Here is a 21,976-nt window from a genome sequence, read left to right as displayed (position 1 = left end):
GCGAGTGTCATACCAGAAGACGACATAGCTGCAAACCCCCCCCCCCCCCCCCCCCCCAAAAAAAAAAAAACCCCAGAAAGATATACTAGAATTACGTCTGATGTAAGAATGCTTAAGCCAGGACAATAGCTACTCAATAAAGGTCTATTGCCAGGACCCATTTTTATGTAAGTGGACTAGATTTAGCTCTTTACTAGTCAAGTAAATGACTTGCTAGTCTTAAGCCTGAGCGAAGCAAGTGACAAAATAACAAAAAAATTTATGAACGTTTTCTAGTCTCTGACTAACTGAACTCTTGCCTAGAAGAGGGCGTTGTAAGGACGTCGACTAATTTGTGCTGATAACATCGAGCACTCTAGTACACGATGACAGGTTAGATACCAGTCTTCATGCTTACAAGGCAAAACCTTTCCAAAGAGAAAATTAACAACACTTCCGGTACAGGTATATTTCTTTCCGTTCCATATTTGAACTTACTTTTGCATGTATGTCTCCATTATACTTTCTAATCTTTTGTTGTAATTGTTGTTCTTTGAAGCGAACCCTTCTATTTCGAGTCTCCGTTCACTCGCATCTGGCGAGCCCGATTAAATTTGGGTTTTTCTTTTAGTTTTTACTCACACAAATGTTTACTTTCGACGATCTGTACTTTTCTTACAGTTTTTTAAGCCAGTGTCAACAAGAAAAGGATGGTTTTTGCCCCTGTTATTCGTAACCGACGTATTTCCCTTCCGAATCGAAGCCCTCTCATAACAGCTGCTATCTTATCGAAGCTATGTTGTATCCTCAGAACTAGTCGGGGACTAACGATGAAGTCCACCCCGTGCAAGAGACTAAAACTTGGCAAAACGTAGTCCAAAGGTGCCTTGATTTTAGTCTGAAACTTGCTTGGTCGGCTCAAATGAAAAGCGATTTTATTTCAAGTCTTGGACTAACCTCAGAGACAAAGTGCTACATAAAAACTGATTTATCATTCTTCGGACGAAGACGATATAAAATCTGAAAATGTTGAGAACACATGGAGACATTTTTAAAAAGATCTTTGTTACTTCAAGTAAAGATGTAAGTTAATTTTAAAAACATGGATACGAGAAGAAACTTAAAAAAGGGTAGAGGAACAAAAAAACGAGAAAGCAGGCAAAAAGGGCCAAGTATGTAGCCAAAACCAAGAAGGAATATAGAATACTCGTATAATATAATTGCAAAAGAGGTAAAAATAAACAAACAAACTCAAAACAAAACAGCTGACAGCCGATAAAGGGTCATCTATAAATGAAACAGATGAACAGGCAAACGAGGTAGCTCAAAAATGAAACCAAAGAATTATTATTCACAATTCAATTAAGAAGTATTACATTATTTTCCTGCAGCAAATGAAGAGGTGTCAGTTCTAACAAGAGTAATCATGAAAAGGATGATTTCGAGATAAACAAGTAGAATTTCGAAAAGGTTAAGTGCTCACTGGCGAGACTGTCACTTTAAGAATAATCATAGGACAGGCATTGGAATGGCGGACTCCTCTATATTATGGCCGTAGACTTTTGACGCAGCGGTTAAACAGACTGCATGGAACATCCTCCTAATTCTAAAGTCACATAAAAATAGAATTTACAAAATAACTCGATGAAGACTTTTCCTGGCAAGTGATCCACAAAGGAAACTCTTGACCAAATTCTAGGTTTCCATCGGAGTGAGATAAGGATGGCTTCTGTCCCCTCTTTAGTCCAGGGGTCTGATTCATGGAGCGGGACAACGACGGTAGTCTGAGACTATATCCGTAGTCTCAGACTAAAAGGTGTTGTAAGATATTCATGAAGCCGGACTACGCGAAGTCTCAGACTAAACGAGGGACTAAACGGGTGAAATTTACACCCGCGATTTAGCAGGCGTAAATATCGTAGTCTGAGACTAAATTTCAAGATCATATTATGTCCTCTACGCTGGGGGAAGTAATTGTACAGCGATTAGAACAAGAATACCCGACAGTTTTTGATTTTATATTTATTTTTATTTATTTATTTATTATTATTATTTTTTTGGTTTTGTTTATTTTATTTTCTTTACTTTTCTCGAAGATTCGACAATCGCACATACACTCCTCATCTTGCCCATTCAAAACACTCTGCAGGGACTCCTCCTCCCCCCCCCCCCCTAACACACACAGTTTCATAGTAACTTCCTCCTCCTCCTCCTCCTCCTCCTACTACTACTACTACTACTACTACTACTACTGCTGCTGCTGCTGCTGCTGCTACTTTCACTATTATCATTACTCCTACTACTACTACAACTACTACTACCAGCACTACTACTTCTACTACTAGTACTACTGCTACTACTACTACTACTACTACTACTACTACTACTTCTACTACAACAACAACAACAACTACTACTACTACTACTACTACTACTACTACTACTACTACTACTACTACTACTACTACTACTACTACTACTACTACTACTACTACTACTACGACTACTATTACATTTCTATTATGTCTTTTATCGTCCATTATTTTCTAGAAATTTCACGTCTCTCACTGGCCTTATCATTTCTATCACACCGCGCTAACGATTCGTTCACACTCCAGCCATCGTTGCGTACAGACGATGCAATTTATACTGCATTTCAGCTTATTTGTTTTCAACGTTTATTTGTTTATTGTTGTGCCGACGAAGGGTTTGTACCCGAAACGCCCATTGTCTGTATTGTTTCCACAGATTCCTCTCCATCATCACTCTCTCGTTAGTATTTTCGGGATCCTATGCATCAGGCAGCGACCACCGCTCTCTACTTAGAACAATGATATACCGTGGATAAGAATCATTTAAGTGCCATCGTTATTTTTATTTACTAAAAACATTACGCACACACACATTCTCAATCAATTTTCACACCCCTAAACTTGTCTCACACTATTTTTATTTGTGGGGAAAAAACAACAACAAAACAAAACAAACAAACAAAAACGATCAAAACAAACACGAAGAAGAAAAAGATATGATGTCTGTGCCACTTCGTATGACGCATGCGCAGCTGGAAAAGTAACACATTTCTATGACGTTTTGTGGTACGTTTCCGAGGAATCCCCAGTTAAAAATAGATTGACCTCTGTAGTCTGAGACTTCGCAAGCGTAGTCAGAGACCCCAGGGCTCTGATTCATGGACCGAGACTATGGTATCTCAGACTATAGCATAGTCTGAGACTTTGTAGTCTAAGACTTTGGGAAGTCCGAGACTACGGAAAGTAAGCTATTCATGGAGTCAGATTTCGTCTCTGACTATCAAGTCTCTGACTACGTTTGCGATGTCTCAGACTACAGAGGTCAATCTATTTTTAACTGGAGATTCCTCGGAAACGTATCACAAAAGGTCATAGAAATGTGTTACTTTTCCAGTTGCGCATGCGTCATACGAAGTGGCACAGAAATCATATCACATTCTTCTTCGTGTTTGTTTTGATTGTTTTTTTTGTTTTGTTTTGTTTTGTTTTGTTTTGTTTTTGCCCCATAAATAAAAATAGTGTGAGAGAAGTTTAGAGGTGTAAAATTGTTTGAGAATGTGTGTGTGTAATGTTTTTAGTAAATATAAATAACGATGGCACTTAAATGATTCTTATCCACGGTGTAGCATTGTTCTAAGTAGAGAGCGGTGGGCGCTGCCTGAAGCATGGGGTCCCGAAAATACTAACGAAAGAATAATGATGGAGAGGAATCGGTGGGAACAACACAGACAATGGGCGTTTCGGGTACAAACCCTTCGTCGGCACAACAAAAAAAAACAAATAAAATGAAATGCAATATAAATTGGATCGTCTGTACTCAACGATGTGTGAACGAATCGTTAGCGTGGTGTGATAGATATGATAAGGCCAGTGAGAGACTGAAATTTCTAGAAATAATGGACGATAAAAGACATAATAGAAATGTAATAGTAGTCGCAGTAGTAGTAGTAGTAGTAGTAGTAGTAGTAGTAGTAGTAGTAGTAGTAGTAGTAGTAGTAGTAGTAGTAGTAGTAATAGTAGTAACAAGATATGAAGTGAGTAGAAAAGTGCCAGAAGACAATAGAGAATAAAAAATTTTTTCGCGGCGGTGGTGGGGTTTGAACCTGCGACCTTATTGGTACGACAACTCCGCCTGGCAGGTGAGAGCGTGGCTCTACCGTGTGAGCTATCCACGAACACAAAAATATTCGTTTCAAACCCAAAGTCATTTCTAGATCCCTCTCTCACCCACTTCTTGAGATCGCCGATTCGTTCGCCACCATCGCGAAGTAATTTTGACCAGCAGTTAAGCTTAATAGCCAATATTCTCATCACAAACATATAACATAGAAACGATTGAGACATTGAGTATGCTCCGGTGTATGGGGTGAATTTTTAATTCAGAAAAGTGAGTGGAGCAGGCACTTATGTTGGTAACAACAAGATATGAAGTGAGTAGAAAAGTGCCAGAAGACAATAGAGAATAAAAAATTTTTTTTAATAGTAGTAGTAGTAGTAGTAGTAGTAGTAGTAGTAGTAGTAGTAGTAGTAGTAGTAGTAGTAGTAGTAGTAGTAGTAGTAGTAGTAGTAGTAGTAGTAGTAGTAGTAGTAGTAGTAGTAGTAGTAGTAGTAGTAGTAGTAGTGATAGTTGTTGAAAATACTCAAACCAATCTAATTGTTACCTCCCTTATTTGGCGCCTTGCGCATGACTGTAGAGTAGTGGGCGGAAGGGTAGACCGGCTATCGGCCATTGTTGTTTTTTTTGGATGGAACGTTGATTATTATCAAGCATTAAAATTCTGAAACTAGCTGACTCGTTGTTGTTTTGTGTGTTGTAACACATTTATTATATGGTGCCGAAACCCGGGAAGCATGGACGTTTAGATTCTTCAGTCGTGGGACTAATTTGAAAGGTGAATTACGTTGTTAACCATCATGACAGATGGATGCATTTTCATAACATTGATTCATTGATCGACGGCTCGAGTCACTTGAGTGAGGAAGTAGAAATTGACTTTCCATCCGGAATTCAGGATTGAGATTAATCCTTTCTTGTCTTTATTTATATATTTTTATCTCATGACAGAGATGAACATGTATTGAACTGTATCGTTTAATATTCGGGAATTCGATTATTCTGGATCTCATGACCGAGATCACAGCTTTCTACAACTTAGGCCCACCAACGTGCACCACAAGAAATAATGTGGAGGCGAGTAGATTTTATTCCAATTTGAGTTGAAGTATCGCTATCAAGACTGATAGATAGACGTCTGCTGGTGATCGTCTGTATCTAATATTGTCATTTTTATTAAAGTATTCACCATTTCACGTGTATTCTTAAATTATTTCGTATAATATTCTTGTACTCATTTACGACATGGAAGCAGCAAAGAAGACCAGGACCGCGACGAAAGCCAGATTAACCATTGCGGCTAATCGCTTCTAACACATTACTTTAGATTCTTCCGAACAACAAATAACTCAGTGTATTGAAAGTATAGAGGAAAAATTGCTTGCTTATGATGAGACCCAAAGTGAATTTGAGAAACTTTTAGATACAAGTGATTTAGAGGAAGAGATTGGACAAAGTGAAATATTTAGAGAAGAAAAAGTTGGTGTATTAGTTAAAGCGAAGGAACTTTTAGCTTCAAAGAACATTAGTATTAAATACAGTAATGAAGAACAATTTATCCCATCCCAATCCGTTTTACCTCAGGTCAGACTACCCCAACTAGAACTACCCAAGTTTGGTGGAGATCACACACAATGGCAGTCCTATTGGGATAAGTTTTCTGCCATTGTCCATAACACCAATTTACCCATTGTCAGTAAATTACATACTTACAAGCAACCCTCAAAGGTGAAGCACTGGCCTCAGTTCAGGGGCTAACGCTTACAGAAGCAAATTATGAAGCGGCGAGGAACGTTCTAGAAAAACGTTTCGGACGAAAAGAAAGAATAGTGTTCAGCCACATTCAAAAGCTACTGAATTTGTCGATTACTGGGAAGAATACAAATGATCTGTGGAATTTATACGACGAGTTACAGACGAACATAAGAAGTCTCGAGGCATTTGATATAACGGGAGACACATACGGTGTCATTTTGACCCCTCTGGTCCTACATAAGCTACCCGAAAATATTCGTTTGGAATGGGCTAGACAAGGAGATGGAAGGGAGAGTGACCTGGAAGCCCTTCTCACTTTTCTACACAACGAAATTCTCAGGCGGGAGCGTTCTCAAACATTCCGTAGTGATCAACCCTCGCCCAGAGTTGATCACAGAGCACGGGGGAGATTCACAACAGCCTCTGCTCTTCGTTCTGGTAATGATGCCAGAAGCACCACGACTACGACCTGCAATGTGTGCGGCAAAGGACATGCCTCACTGAAATGCTACTCTTGGATAAAGATGGACCCGGCTACCAGAAGGTCTCAGTGTTTTAGTAAGGGACTGTGTTTTTTGTGTTTCGGTATGCATAAGGTAAAGGACTGTAAGTCCATGGATAAATGCCATTCGTGTTCGGGACGACATCATACGTTGTTATGTTTAAAACCACAAGGTGAAAGTGGCGATAATAACCAAACGAGTGAAGGCGAAGGTTCGCATACCATGTGTGTGAAGGCACAAACCAGAATGATGGGACACACGTCGTCAAAAACAGCAGTATTGCAGACTGCTACGGTCACAGTCTGGAACTACAGCAAAAGCCTTGGACAGGCAACGATTTTATTCGACAGTGGCTCGGACAGAAGTTATATAAGAAAATCTTTAATTAAGGATTTAGGACTGAAGTCGGTTGGAAAGGAAAATGTTTCTGTTGCTCTTTTCGGACAGTCCAAACCCAAAAAGCCCCAGATTAGAGATAAATTTAAACTGTGTTTAAAAACCACTTCTGGTGATATACAGGAAATGATTGTCACTGAGTCACCAGAGATCTGTACTCCAATTCGTAAGCACAAATTGCCGCAAGATGTTGCCACCAAAATAAAGACCAAAGGGCTAAAACTGGTGGATGGATCACTGGTGAATCATGACAGTCAAGTCCACATTGATATATTGATAGGATTAGATCACTTTTGGCAATTTGTAAAGCTCTTCAGGCTCCTTTGAACAAAATGGTAATCAAGAGAGTCCTCCAAGCTATCAGCTTCTGTGCATGTCAGATATTCCTGAACATTGCTGTCATCAAATTTGGAATTTAGACATTATTGGTATTAGAGAAAATATTGATAATCATTGTAATACTGACTCTAAGGTTCTTACTGAGTTCAATGAATCTGTCAGGTTTGAGGAAGGCAGATATGTCGTGCATCTTCCATGGAAGGCAGATCACAAAGAAAAACTGAATGAAAACATGTCGCAGGCGGTGAAGAGGTCGAACACTCTCATGAAACGATTGGGTAGGGACCCATCACTCGAGACATGTTATAATAAGGTCATTCAGGACATGGAAAGGAATGGCATTGTCCATGAGATTCCAGTGGATGAAATGATTACTTCGAACCCGGTGTTTTATTTATCGCATAGACCTGTGGTTAGAGAGGACAGTACAACTACTAAAATAAGGCCTGTTTTCGATGCCTCAGCAAAGGGTTCGAACGGTATATCTCTTAATGATTGCATGGAAACTGGACAAATCTCCTCCCAAACTTGACAGAAATCATGTTACGCTTCCGAAGGTGGAAGTATGGGCTGACGGCTGACATCTCTAAAGCCTTTCTTCAGATCTAAATTGTCAAAGAAGACCAAGATGTGCATAGATTTATCTGGGATGTAAGGGGACAGAGAAGGGTAATGAGATTCGATCGTGTCATTTTCGGTAACGCAAGTAGCCCGTTTCTCCTGAATGCCACAATTCAATGTCATTTGAGAAAGTTTGAACCGTCAAGGGTAGTGCATGAACTCATAGATAATTTGTATGTTGATGACTGGTTGTCTGGCGCTGACACAGAGGAAGAACTTGAGCAAATGGCAAGTTTGGCAAGTGAAATAATGAAAAGTGGAAGTTTTCCTCTCAGTAAATGGGGAGCAAGCTCTTCATCTCTGCCACTTGCTAGAAAGAGTTGTTTTGATTTTGAGAATGGTTCAGCCATAATTACCCCAACCATTATTACTCATTAAGATCCTTGGCATGCACTGGGATACCAATGAAGACTATTTCTTTTTTCGAGCCGACCCAAGCTTGGTAGAAAATATCCAATACACGAAACGCTTGGTTCTGAGCTTCATTGCCAGAATATATGACCCTTTGGGATTCTTGAACCCCTTCACTGTTTAGATAAAGATCATGTTCCAAGATTTGTGGCGTATGGGATTGCAGTGGGATGATCCTCTGCCGTATGAGTTACAGAACAAAATGTCAGCCTGGGCAAATGGGTTTCGTGACATCAGTAAGTGGAAAGTTCCGCGTTGTTTCTCTGTTTACTCATGGGGAGGTTGCAGTGACATGAAATTACTTTGTTTTTCTGAGGCTTCAGAAAGGGCGTATGGGTGTTGTATTTACTTGGAGGTACATGAGAAGGAATGTAAGAAAATTTCTTTGGTTGTCTCTTGAGCTCGAGTTGCTCCGTTGAAGAAAATAACTTTACCTAGATTGGAATTGTTAGGAGCATTGCTTGTTGCTAGATTACTTTCCTTTGTTAAAAATGCATTGAAGTTACCTTTTGATATTGCTTACTCCAAGGTGTTGAAAACCTAGAGATTATGGATTCGAACACTGATAACGGTTCCAATGATGAAAGGATTTCCCATGAAGAAGAAGTGCATTTGGAAAGAGTGCGCTCATGTCAGCCTGCTCTACTCACTTTGCAACAACAAACGCAAGAGCAGGTCATAGATTTTGAAAGGTTTAGTCAATACCCCAAAATCATCAAGGTCATGGGATGGGTCTTAAGATTCATTAACAACCTGAAATCCTCAGTTTCCTCAAAGGAACTGAACACACTACCAGTTCTAAAGTCTGATGAACTAAAAGGGGCAAATGTTCATGTACTAAAGCGTGTACAGAGAGAAAGTTATCACAAAGAGATAAATTGTCTCATTGATGGGAAGGTGATACCCAAGAAATCACCACTTCACAAACTATCCCCTATCCTTGATGAAGACGGGTTATTGAGAGTGTCTGGTAGATTAGAAATGTCTAGAGATTACACGTTTGATGAAAAACACCCCATTGTACTCCCTAAATGCCATTTTTCATTATTGCTTGTTAGATTTCAACATAAGCTGTTAAAGCACGCAGGAGTACTTACTTTGCTAACTTCCCTTAGAAACAATTATTGGATATTCAGTTTGAGAGTGCTTGCTAAGAATGTGTGTAAAAGATGTGTGATTTGTCAAAGACACGACTCTAGACCGTGTAACCAGACTGTTGCCCCTTTGCCATCTGACAGGATCAGTAGATCGAACCCATTTTCTATAGTGGGAGTGTACCATGCAGGTCCTGTTTATTGTTCAGACATGTATGAAAAGAAGTATTACATTTTACTGTTCACTTGTGGGGTCATAAGGGCTATACATCTTGAACTTGTACCATCGCTCTCACTAGCTGACTTCTTGTTGGCATATAGACGATTTGTAGCTAGAAGAGGGATCCCTGCTGTAATCTACTCTGATAATGCTAAAACCTTCATAGCTGCTAGCGAATGTCTTGTCAAACAATTTGGGCCTGCTGCGCCCTCATGGAAGTTTAGTATTCCTTTAGCTCCCTGGTATGGCGGGTGGTGGGAGAGACTAGTGAGGTCAACTAAATCTGCGTTGAGAAAATCAGTAGGAAGAAATTTTGTGAATCTAGCTGAGTTAGAAACACTTCTGGTTGAGATAGAAGCTTGTGTGAACTCTAGACCATTAACTTACGCGGAGGAACACAGTGGGCCGCTGACTCCTTCACATTTCTTGGTGGGCAGAAATTCTCCATTCAGTACTGTACGAGCTGGGATTGGGCCACAAAATGAAGAGGAGTTTTGCTTTCTTGATAATGAGCGCAGACTTGTTTTAGAGAAGTTTTGGTGCATTTGGAGTGAAGATTATGTGAGAAATCTCCCATCCTTGGGGAATGGGAAAAGTAAAGATGGTCTTGAAAAGGGATCCATTGTGCTCATTTCGGGAGGAAAATAAACCTCGATTAAAGTGGCCTATGGGTAAAATCACTAAACTTATCCTCAGCAAGGACGGTTTGGTCAGAGCAGCCACGATTAGGACTGAAAAGGGAGATTTGGTAAGAGCTGTCAAAAGACTTCATAAGCTTGAAGTTTCAGAAACAGTCTCAAATAAAGAACGCGAAACGACCGTTGGTGCCCGGTCTAAGAGTGGTAGATTGATTAGACCTCCAACTATGTTGAATTTGTAACTTGTTATATCATTGTCATTGGCTTATGTAACATTTTCTTCGCCAGTTTTATCGGATGATGAATGACCTTATTTTAATTTTTTTTTAAATTTTAAATCTAAAGATTCTTTTGATTTGATTTGGATGTTTGATATTACTTGTTTAAGTTTGATATCTGAGTGAATATGATGATGCTTTATGTGTCTTAATAACTACACGTATCATGTAGGTTGACTCAATTTAAATACCTTGTTTAATTATATTATGATCATGATAGTCAATGGGACCAATTAGGACCCCGAGCTTAAAAGATAAATGCAAATTCATTTTCTTTTCTCCTAATTTCCACTTTCTCTTGGGTAGAAATCCCTCTTTCTATGTATGGACAATAAGTTGAGTTATTCATTAAATATACTACTATTAACTTTATGATCACTTATGCACTCAATTTGTGTACTATTACTATTATTCTTATGATTTCATGTTATTATTCCCATGTCAATTCGCTGTTATGATTTATTTGTTTACGAAGTACTTTTACCTTATAAGAATGGGTTAATGAGTGGATTTATGACAAAGTGCAAACCTCATTTGATTATCAATTCCCAAGCTTCATGTCTTGGTTCCTACTATGCTGGCCTATTGATGGCACATGCCAGGGGCGGGGAGTGTTGAAAATACTCAAACCAATCTAATTGTTACCTCCCTTATTTGGCGCCTTGCGCATGACTGTAGAGTAGTGGGCGGAAGGGTAGACCGGCTATCGGCCATTGTTGTTTTTTTTGGATGGAACGTTGATTTTTATCAAGCATTAAAATTCTGAAACTAGCTGACTCATTGTTGTTTTATGTGTTGTAACACATTTATTATAGTAGTAGTAGTAGTAGTAGTAGTAGTAGTAGTAGTAGTAGTAGTAGTAGTAGTAGTAGTAGTAGTAGTAGTAGTAGTAGGAGTAATGATAATAGTGAAAGTAGCAGCAGCAGTAGTAGTAGTAGTAGTAGTAGAAGTAGTAGTAGTAGTAGTAGTAGTAGTAGTAGTAGTAGTAGTAGTAGTAGTAGTAGTAGTAGTAGTAGTAGTAGTAGGAGGAGGAGGAGGAGGAGGAGGAAGTTACTATGAAACTGTGTGTGTGGGGGGGGGGGGGGGTAGGAGTCCCTGGGCTCTGATTCATGGACTGAGATTATGGTAGTCTCAGACTATAGCAAAGTCTGAGACTTTGTAGTCTAAGACTTTGGGAAGTCCGAGACTACGGAAAGTAAGCTATTCATGGAGTCAGACTTCGTCCCTGACTATCAAGTCTCTGACTACGCTAGCGAAGTCTCAGACTACAGAGGTCAATCTATTTTTAACTGAGGATTCCTCGGAACCCTTCGTCGGCACAATAAAAAACAAATAAAATGAAATGCAGTATAAATTATTGGATCGTCTGTACTCAACGATGGTTGGAGTGTGAACGAATCGTTAGCGTGATGTGATAGAAATGATAAGGCCAATGAGAGACTGAAATTTCTAGAAATAATGGACGATAAAAGACATAATAGAAATGTAGTAGTAGTAGTAGTAGTAGTAGTAGTAGTAGTAGTAGTAGTAGTAGTAGTAGTAGTAGTAGTAGTAGTAGTAGTAGTAGTAGTAGTAGTGGTAGTAGTAGTAGTAGGAGCAGGAGGAGGAGGAGGAGGAAGAGGAGGAGGAGGAGGAAGTTACTATGAACCTGTGTGGGGGGGGGGGGGGGGGGGGAAGAGTCCCTGGAGAGTGTTTTGACTGGGCAAGATGAGGAGTGTATGTGCGATTGTCGAATCTTCGAAAAAAAGAAACAAAGAAAATAAATTAAACAAATAAATAAATAAAAATAAAAATAAAATCAAAAACTGTCGTTTATCTTTGTTCTAATCGCTGTACAATTACTTCCCCCAGCGTAGAGCACATATGATTTTCATTTTAGTCCCAGACTACGATATTTACGCCTGCTAAATCGCGGGTGTAAATTTCACCCGTTTAGTCCCTCGTTTAGTCTAAGACTTCGCGTAGTCCGGCTTCATGAATAGCTTACAAAGCCTTTTAGTCTGAGACTTCGGATTTAGTCTAGGACTATCGTCGTAGTCCCGCTCCATGAATTAGAGCCCAGGAGAGTGTTTTGAATGGGCAAGATGAGGAGTGTATGTGCGATTGTCGAATCTTCGAGAAAAGAAAAGAAAAAAAAAAACAAAACAAAACAAAACCAAAAAATAAAATAATAAATAAATAAATAAATAAATAAATAAATAAATAAATAAATTAATTAATTAATAAAAAATTCAAAATCATAATATGTGCTATACGCTGGTGGGAGTAATTGTTCTGCGATTAGGACAAGGCTACCCGACAGTTTTTGATTTTATTTTTATTTATTTACTTGTTTTTTTTTTTTTTGTTTTTTTTTTTTGTTTTTTTTTTTTGTTATTTTTTTTTTGGTTTTGTTTTTTTTTATTTTTTTTTCTCGAAGATTCAACAATCGCACATACATCTCTCTTGTTTCCATTTCATACATTGTTTCATTACTTATCTATTTCATATACTACTACTACTTATACTCTTACTACTACTACTACTCTACTATACTACTACTTCTCAATTATCATACATGCTACTACTACTACTACTACTTATACTACTACTTCACTACTACTATTATCACTACCACTACTATACTACTACTACTACTACTACTACTACTACTACTACTACTACACTACTACTACTACTACTACTTACGACTACTACTCACTACTACTACTACTACTACTACTACTACTACTACTACTACTACTACTACTCTACTACTACTACTACTACTCTCACTATTATCACTACTCACTACTACACTACAACTACTACTACTACTCTACTACTACTACTACTACTACTACTATACTACTACTACTACTACTACTACTACTACTACTACTACTATACTACTACTACTCACTTCCACTATACCACTACTACTACTAATACTACTACTACTACTACTACTACTACTACTATACTACTACTATACTACTACTACTATACTACTACTACTACAACAACAACTACTACTACTACTACTACTACTACTACTACTACTACTACTACTACTACTACTACTACTACTACTACTACTGCTGCTGCTGCTGCTGCTGCTATTACATTTCTATTATGTCTTTTATCGCCCATTATTTTTTTTCTAGAAATGTCACGTCTCTCACTGGCCTCATCATTTCTATCACACCACGCTAACGATTCGTTCACACTCCAACCATCGTTGAGAAAAGACGATGCAATTTATACTGCATTTCTTCTTATTTCTTTTCAACGTTTATTTGTTTATTGTTGTGCCGACGAAGGGTTTGTACCCGAAACGCCCATTGTCTGTATTGTTTCCACCGATTCCTATCCATCTTCACTCTTTCGTTAGTATTTTCGGGACCCGATGCTTCAGGCAACGCCCACCGCTCTCTACTTAGAACAATGCTACACCGTTGATAAGAATCATTTAAGTGCCATCGTTATTTATATTTACTAAAAACATTACACACACACACAGTCTCAAACAATTTTTACACCCTTAAACTTGTCACACACCATTTTTATTTGTGGGACAAAAACAAAACAAAAAAAAAACAAAAAAACGATCAAAACAAACACGAAGAAGAAATAGATATGATTTCTGTGCCACTTTGTATGACGCATGCGCAGCTGGAAAAGTAACACATTTCTATGACGTTTTGTGATACGTTTCCGAGGAATCCCCAGTTAAAAATAGATTGACCTCTGTAGTCTGAGACTTCGCAACCGTAGTCAGAGACTTGATAGTCAGGGACGAAGTCTGACTCCATGAATAGCTTACTTTCCGTAGTCTCTGACTTCCCAAAGTCTTAGACTACAAAGTCTCAGACTTTGCTATAGTCTGAGACTACCATAGTCCCGCTCCATGAATCAGACCCCAGGTGATTTAAACTAAATAATAGCATGACCAGGAAACAGTAGGTCGAGGAAACCGTACATTGCCATGACGTGTGTAGGGTAAGGGGTAGGGGGAGGGTAGTGTGGCTCAGCGGTAATGGTCTTTGCTTCGTACCCGAAAGATACCTAGTTTGAAAACCCACCGATTATACGGCCGTCAGCAAGCCTAGCTAAATTTGTGGCGTTGTCCTGCGATGGCACCTGTCTTCCCCTTGAATACACTCGGAGACGAATTTCCGCACCAGGATGAAAAAAGGAAACATTATTATTATTTACTGTATGAATATGTTACAAGGGATGTGTGTGTGTGTGTGTGTGTGTGTGTGTGTGTGTGTGTTTGTGTCTCGGAAGGGTGTGTTGGGGGTGGGGGGGGGGGGGGGGGGTGTTGTATCACAACATTCATTGACTGCCGTAGCCAAACATGGCGCGTGGCATTGAAATTGGGACTAATGGTTAAGTGATAAGAATAAGCAGAGAGCCACCTTTTATGCGAAAGGGCGATGGAATGTGTGAGAGGCTGTGTGTGTGTGTGTACATGTGTATTATACTGTATACACATACATGCAGTGTCGATAGAGATACAAATAAGTTAAATAAGTAACTGTCAATACCACAGTAAGTCATCAATGATCCAAATCAAGGGGCGCCATTTAAAAAACTCCTTAATTAATTAATTAATTCTTTCTACTTGGGCGGGGCGAAATAAGTTTGAGGAAACCGTGTCGAAGTAAAAATTGTTCGAGGAAGGTATGGAATAATAACAAAGAATAATAAGGAAAAACGTCGGGACATTCGAATGAGTTCGAGGAAACCATGAGGTAGAGAAAACCGTGAGTCAGAGGAAACCGCGTGTTCGAAGAAACCGTGTTAGAGTGTATTGAAAATTGACCTTTGAAATTACATTCATTTGCCCATTCACAAAAACAAAAAAAGTAATTTTGTTTTTGAATGGAAAAAGAAAAGAAAACCAGAGCTGTTACCAATCAAAACTTTCTGTATGGACTGAAAATGGTTTGGGAAAATATAAATATTCACTCACAAGTATTTATTTCTTTCGATTTCTGGAGGAAAATTCCCTTAGAGCGAGTGAGTATTGGCTGTCTAGGCGTCTTGTTTCGAAACTAGTCCATAACTTTGCGATCACTTCATTCCCTTATATTTATATCAATTTTGTTTTGTCTTGTGGCTCAGTGTCTTTGATCACACAGCTTCTTGCATAGAGAGTACCTCTGCTCCCTGTTTGGATTATCCCGTTTTGCTTTGCTTTTTTTTTTTTGACCACCACTATTCGTAGTAGTACTGGGAATAATAATTATTTCCTCTATTCGTAGTTTCGCAGTAGTACTGCGAATAGTAGATAGTAGATAGCGTTCGTATTCGTTATCCGCAGTGGTAGGAGTAGATATTCATTCATTTTAGTTAGGTATTTCAGTAGTACTGCAAATGCGGGTTCGTTCTGTATTTGCAGTAGTAGCCTACGAGCCTAGAGCTTTATTGCAGAGAGGATTGGGCGCAAAATATAAATACATTATTATTATTATTATTATTATTATTATTATTATTATTATTATTATTATTATTATTATTATTGTTGTTGTTGTTGTTGTTGTTGTTATTATTATTTTTATTATTATTATCATTATTATTATTATTATTATTATTATTATTATTATTATTATTATTATTATTATTATTATTATTATTATCATTATCATTATCATTATCATTATTATTATTATTATTATTATTATTATTATTATTTATTATTTATTATTATTATTATTGCTATTATTATTATTATTATTATTATTATTATTATTATTATTATTATTATTATTATTGCTATTATTATTATTATTATTATTATTATTATTATTATTATTATTATTATTGCTATTATTATAATTATTATTATTATTATTATTATTATTATTATTATTATTATTATTATTATTATTATTATCATTATTATTACTACTACTACTACTATTATTACTATTATTATTATTTTTAAAAATTCATTTTAAAAATTAATACTATTACTATTATTTTGTGTTTCGTTGACGATGATGATGTGTCTGTTGTGTAGTGATGGTGGTGTTGATGATGTAGTAGTGGTAGTGATGATGCCTATAGGGATAATGATAATGATGTAATAGTAGTGGCGGTTGCTGTAGTTTTGATAATGATGTGGTAACTGTGGTTGTGGTAATAATGATGATGATGTGATGGTTGTGGTTGGTAGTAGTGGCGGTGGTAGCGATGATGACGAGGAGGAGGATGATGATGTACAGTTGTGGTGGTTGTTATAGTTTTTATAACGATGTGGAGGTTGATGTGGTAGTAGTAGTAGTAATGATGATGTGGTGGTGGCTGTAGTAGTAGTAGTATTTTATTAATGGTAAATTCTATTGTTTACAGGAGCACTGAGATATGAGTCATGAGCAATGGCGAGAGAGTGTGTGCGTGTGTGTGTGTGTGTGTGAGAGAGAGAGAGAGAGAGAGAGAGAGAGAGAGAGAGAGAGAGAGAGAGAGAGAGAGAGAGAGAGAGAGAGAGAGATTCCTGGAACTTTATAAAATATATTTAACTAACTGTAAATAATACAATAAACGGGGACGGAACTATTCTCATTTAAGTAATCTGACAGATTTCAAGATGTGAACGAATGATCAAGTCGGAGAGGTGGGGACGGTGAAATTTTCATGGATTGGATTGGGACAAAACAAAACAAAACACGATCTTGTCAAGTTTCAGACTTGAAGGAAAAGTTGAAACGTTCAAAATCTCAATTCTCATAGTCACACAAAACCTTTTCTTTCCTTCTCAAACTAGCACACCTATTAACTTCAAGCCATTCGTTAGCTGGCGTTAAAAAGTCGCCTTGTAAACCCAAATCACAGAAAATCAAATACTAAAACTAGCTGAAACATTGTATTATGATTGACATAATATGGTAATATCAGCAGTATATTGGTTTGGAATTTTGTCGGTATCATTATGTGTTTGGTGAATACAGAAATTGTATTAAATGTAGTTAGGATCATGAGCATAAGATTATCACACAATGGCAAAAGAGCGTAATGTAGAATTTCAGTTTAGTAGCGATCTTCTTGCTTTTTGTACTCAAACAGTATTCATGTCAAGCATGGTAAACACAATGTTGTTCAGCGAACTAAAATGCAAGGCTTTAGAAGAAGCTGATCATCATGTTGAGAACAGCTAGGTGATATTGAAACTTTGATTGTTTCAATAATGTTTAAAAGTGCAACATCCGGCTGGAAATTGACCGCGAATGCTAATGACACAATGTTATAGTATTACTAGTGTGCTACTGCTGAATACCGAAATCCACCAAAAACTACCGAAATCTACCAAAATCCACTCCAATGGGGAGTGAACCAGAGACTATGAGAGGCGGGCACTAGTGGGGACTGAACCAGATACCATGGGAGATGGACACCAGTGGAGATTGAACCAGAGACTAAAGGATAAGGGCACCAATTGGGATTAAACCAGAGACTATGGGAGGAGGGCACCAATGGGGAAAGAACTAGAGACTATGGGAAGTGAGTACCAGTGGGGATTGAAACAGAGATTATGGGATGAGGACACCAGTGGGGATTGAACCAGATAATATGGGAGGTGGACACCAGTGAGGGTTGAACCAGAGACTAAAGGTGGGCGCCAGTGGGAAGTGAACTCAGAACTGTATGAGATGGACATCAGCGGGAGTGATGTGGGAACCAGTGAGGAGTGAACCAGAGACGATGGGAGGTGGGCACCAGTGGGGAATGAACCAGATACATAGGAGCGGATGCCATTGGGGTGTGAACCAGAAACTGTGTTAGATCGGCACCAATGGGGATAGAACCAGAGACTAATGAATGAGCGCACCAATGGGGATTGAACCAGAGACTGCGGGAGGCGGGCACCAGTGGGGAGTGAACCAGAGACTATGGGAGGTGGGCACCAGGCAGTAGGGAGTGAACCCAGAACTGTGTGTAGTGGACACCAGTGCGGAGTAAACCAGAGGCTATAGGAGCAGGGCACACCAGTGGGGATTGAACTGGAGACTGTGGGAGGAGGGTATCATGAACATTCAAATTATGCATGACATTTAAAATGGATAACTATAATTTTTTAATACTTCTGTTATGATATTTACCGCCCTATTGGATTTTATTTAACTTACTCTGAAACATTTGCATGTTATCTGTGTGGCAGTAAGCAGAGATCGTAGTAGTAGTGTCGTATGGTCTTCACACCTCCAAGTGTGACTCATTCAGCCATTTGTCGTGCAGAGGCTAAGTTCTTCGTAAGAAGGAAACCAAGAGTAACCCAAAACCGGTATCCGGACTTTGACATGTATGTCTCACTCTCGGATACACACCTCCACTCTCATGAAAAGCAGAGATCGTTATTCCCTGGGAGGGATCTGTCAAACTACAATGACAAAGACTACATACAGTGTTGACACCTATTTTTATTCTACTCATCTATTTCTTTATGCACCCAATTGTATGCTTTTATTGGGAATGCTGCAGTACCAGTGTTTTTCTTTAATCTGTAATACAGGAGTGGGGAGGGGGGGGGGGGGGTCATGACTATGACCGTTAAGACTACAAAGTACTGTTGTAGGTGGAATAAGGAAATTATGCCAGCATTTGAGTCAAACGACACAAATTGCTTTGAAAAGGTAGTGGCTATGAATAACATAAGCATTTATCATTTTGACCCAAAGCAGAACATGTCCTTCGTGTAATGAATAATCCCATCTTCTCACACACCAAAAAAAGGTACACCATCAATTAGAAAGGCCATGCTTTTGCGGTTCTGGGATGTATCATCATGACTGATAACCCGGAAAATGGGAAAATAGCCCCAGGAGACTACTAGTCTATAGCGGCTTCCTCTCACTGTATGACAACGCCATTGTGCACGGAAAACAAGAAACAGTCCGAGTTTAAAGATGTAGCTTTGAAATCCTGCCACACGCTTGGTCCTCTCTGACTAAAATAATACCGTAAACCGTCATTGAAAGTGTTGAGGACTAGCAAAAGTCCTATCTTGGGTTCCATTTTTCTCAAAGCATAATAAAAGTCTAAGAGAGGTGACAGAAATGGGTTAGATAAAGCAGGGCAAAATAAACGTAAGTGTGTATCTCCATGGTTAGACTAAAGATTTCTTATTATTTTACTTCCTCCATTTAGATAAGCCAGACGGAAATGCATACCTGTCCTTGAGTTCTTTCATCACATATCTTGCCATTAATTCCTGAAATAAGAGAAAACTCTAAATTGTAAGAGATATTTAAACAAAGAATCTGTTATACTGAGCAAAGATATTTTGAGATCCATCGCAGACAAAGAAGCAGTTGTGTCAGTGTCAGATACAAGTATACTCGGTTTGTTGCCATGTTGCATGAAATTTCTCTGTGGTCGTCTCCCTCCACTCCACCCCTGGAGTGATTATAAAGCGACAGACCATAGTATCCCAGTCAGAGGGTAGCAGGAAAATTTCATGCCATTGACACCACAAACTTCAAAGGTTACATGGAAAGAAATCAAATTGTATTATATGTTCATTTTTCTTCTTTTCAAGAAAACAAATTTAAGAATTACACTTGCATCTAAGTATAAACAATATTACCTTATAAATACGTCAAGATAACTGACACTGACATATATTGAGATGTTTTGATGGTAATCTGCGAAGGCACACATTCAAGATGGCTACCCACATTATCAACTCTTTACAACTAAACAATTCAAATATAAAAGCAGACTATTTATTATTCCTCTCGAAACTTCCTGCGGTCACGAGGTGAACACTCTGACTCTATGTTGAGCATAGAGCTCATGGATCAAAAGCTATCTAGTCAATAAACTTTCGCAGTGTTTGTGTTGACCTCTTGACCTCAAGAAGTTGCGCAAAGGACTCAAGATAAATACTTCGTTTGAAACCACTTTTTAAGAGTGGTGGATGGCATCGATTGTACATCTTGCGGCCAGATGGATGGTGCCGTACCAGTCGGTCTCTGATTCAACTATCTTTACCGCTAAGTTTTTATTCTCTCCTGACTTCTGGCACTTTGCTCACTTCTTATCATCAGCATAAGTGCCTGCTCCACCCACTTTTGAATTTATTATCATTTAAGTCTTTTGTTCCCCTAATAAAGAACCTCAGTTTTGCTCATTTGGATTCAGTCTATTCATCCATTTTTGAAAACTCCAAAATCAGATTGAAATTTGAGCAATGACGATAATTACACTTCGATTGATTAAATATGACTCCATAAATTGATTGATTATCATGTGCTAAACGGGCAAAAAATTGATTTAGGATGTTTCAAAAGCAAATCAAGATTTATTGTATCAAAAGCAGAGGAAAGTCAGAGCAGATTTGTCATTTAGCACGATCATTGATCTTTTACTGCTGTAAAATCTGCTGGATTACGGGTACATGAACAAATGCTCCCTACAGGCAAAGATACTACTTCCGCTGATTTCGTTTCAGGATATGGAAGTAACTTTTTAAAACCAATTTTTCTAAGATTTTTTACCAAATAAATAAATTTTAAAAATAAATAAATAAATGGATATTTGCTTTATCTGGGTTGTTTTTCTTTAATAATGTTAATTTTAGTTATTCTTAAGTCATTGTGTCCTGAGGATGTAGTCTTCTATTATTCAAATGCATGAAGAACTTGAAAAGTAACAAATTATCCACACATAAAAAAAAAGTTTTAAAAAGTGCTCCTTCAGATATTAGGCCCATCGAGCCGAAATTCAAGGCCCTGTGTCCACCGCACCAGAAACGAACCAACCAAAAGTCGGCAGATTTTCGAAAAAAGTAGAACACCATCATTTCCCTATTCCCGACTACTAAATACAACACAACCCGTGTCAACTGGCGCAAAACAAGAACGATACATCTGTAGCCGACTTCCAGCGAGACAATAAGCATAGTTCATGCTCAACTTTGGTCGGACGGCGCGATTAATAATTTTTTTTTTAAAACACCTTTTTTTCTGAATCTGACTCGTCCCTTAATAGACACCTTCACTCATGAATATTTTGCCATGAACAATAATATTAAGTTGAAAATTCAGCAATAATATAGAAGCTCTGCATATAATTCTAAAGTGGGTACAGATGTCAGTTGACGCGATAAATTGTTCCAATCTGTGATGGTTCTATAGTAAAATGAGAATTTGCTGAAGTCTTTGGTGGGTGTCATAGGAATAAAACTGTCCATAAGGGAAGTCCTAGCTGTTCGTGTCGGTGTTTGGAGGTCAGGATTTGAAATAGATCAATCATGCTGCTCACACTTGATGATTTCTCTTAACTCACGTAACAAAACGAGCGGCTAGTATCTGAAATGCATCCAGATTCTCAACAAGGTGTCTTGTGTGTAGGTCAAAAACAGTGCATCTTATGGTCGAACTAATGACTTGTATGCTATTGATTTTAGGCTTGTAGATTTCATCTTTAAATTTCTTCGAAGAACAACCATGCCTATTTCTTTTGTTAAGATGTAGTTGATGTGATCGCCCGATTTTATGTCTGACTTAAAAAGATATTCCTAGATATGTGGTTGATGTTATGTGCTCTAAAGTTTGGTTGTGTAGCTTGTTATCACATGTAATTGTAAATGACTTTATGGAGATGGAAT

General features: G+C 38.2%; 1 protein-coding gene across 3 annotated transcripts in view; it reads right to left on the bottom strand.

Annotated features, from left to right (window-relative positions):
- Positions 1-21,976, bottom strand: part of LOC144977191 (leucine-rich repeat-containing protein 69-like) — an 83,587-nt gene that overhangs the window by 13,918 nt on the left and 47,693 nt on the right. For all 3 annotated transcript variants that reach the window (XM_078922127.1, XM_078922129.1, XM_078922128.1), the window contains one exon: positions 19,536-19,576. In XM_078922127.1, coding sequence (XP_078778253.1) covers positions 19,536-19,576 — 41 coding nt within the window. The remainder of the gene's footprint in view (positions 1-19,535; positions 19,577-21,976) is intronic.

Source organism: Berghia stephanieae, chromosome 7 (assembly GCF_034508935.2).
Source record: "Berghia stephanieae isolate SIO BIC M18660-M18661 chromosome 7, UCSD_Bste_1.3, whole genome shotgun sequence".
In the NCBI taxonomy this organism is placed as follows: Eukaryota; Metazoa; Mollusca; class Gastropoda; order Nudibranchia; family Aeolidiidae; genus Berghia; species Berghia stephanieae.
This window is presented reverse-complemented; position numbering and strand designations above follow the sequence as displayed.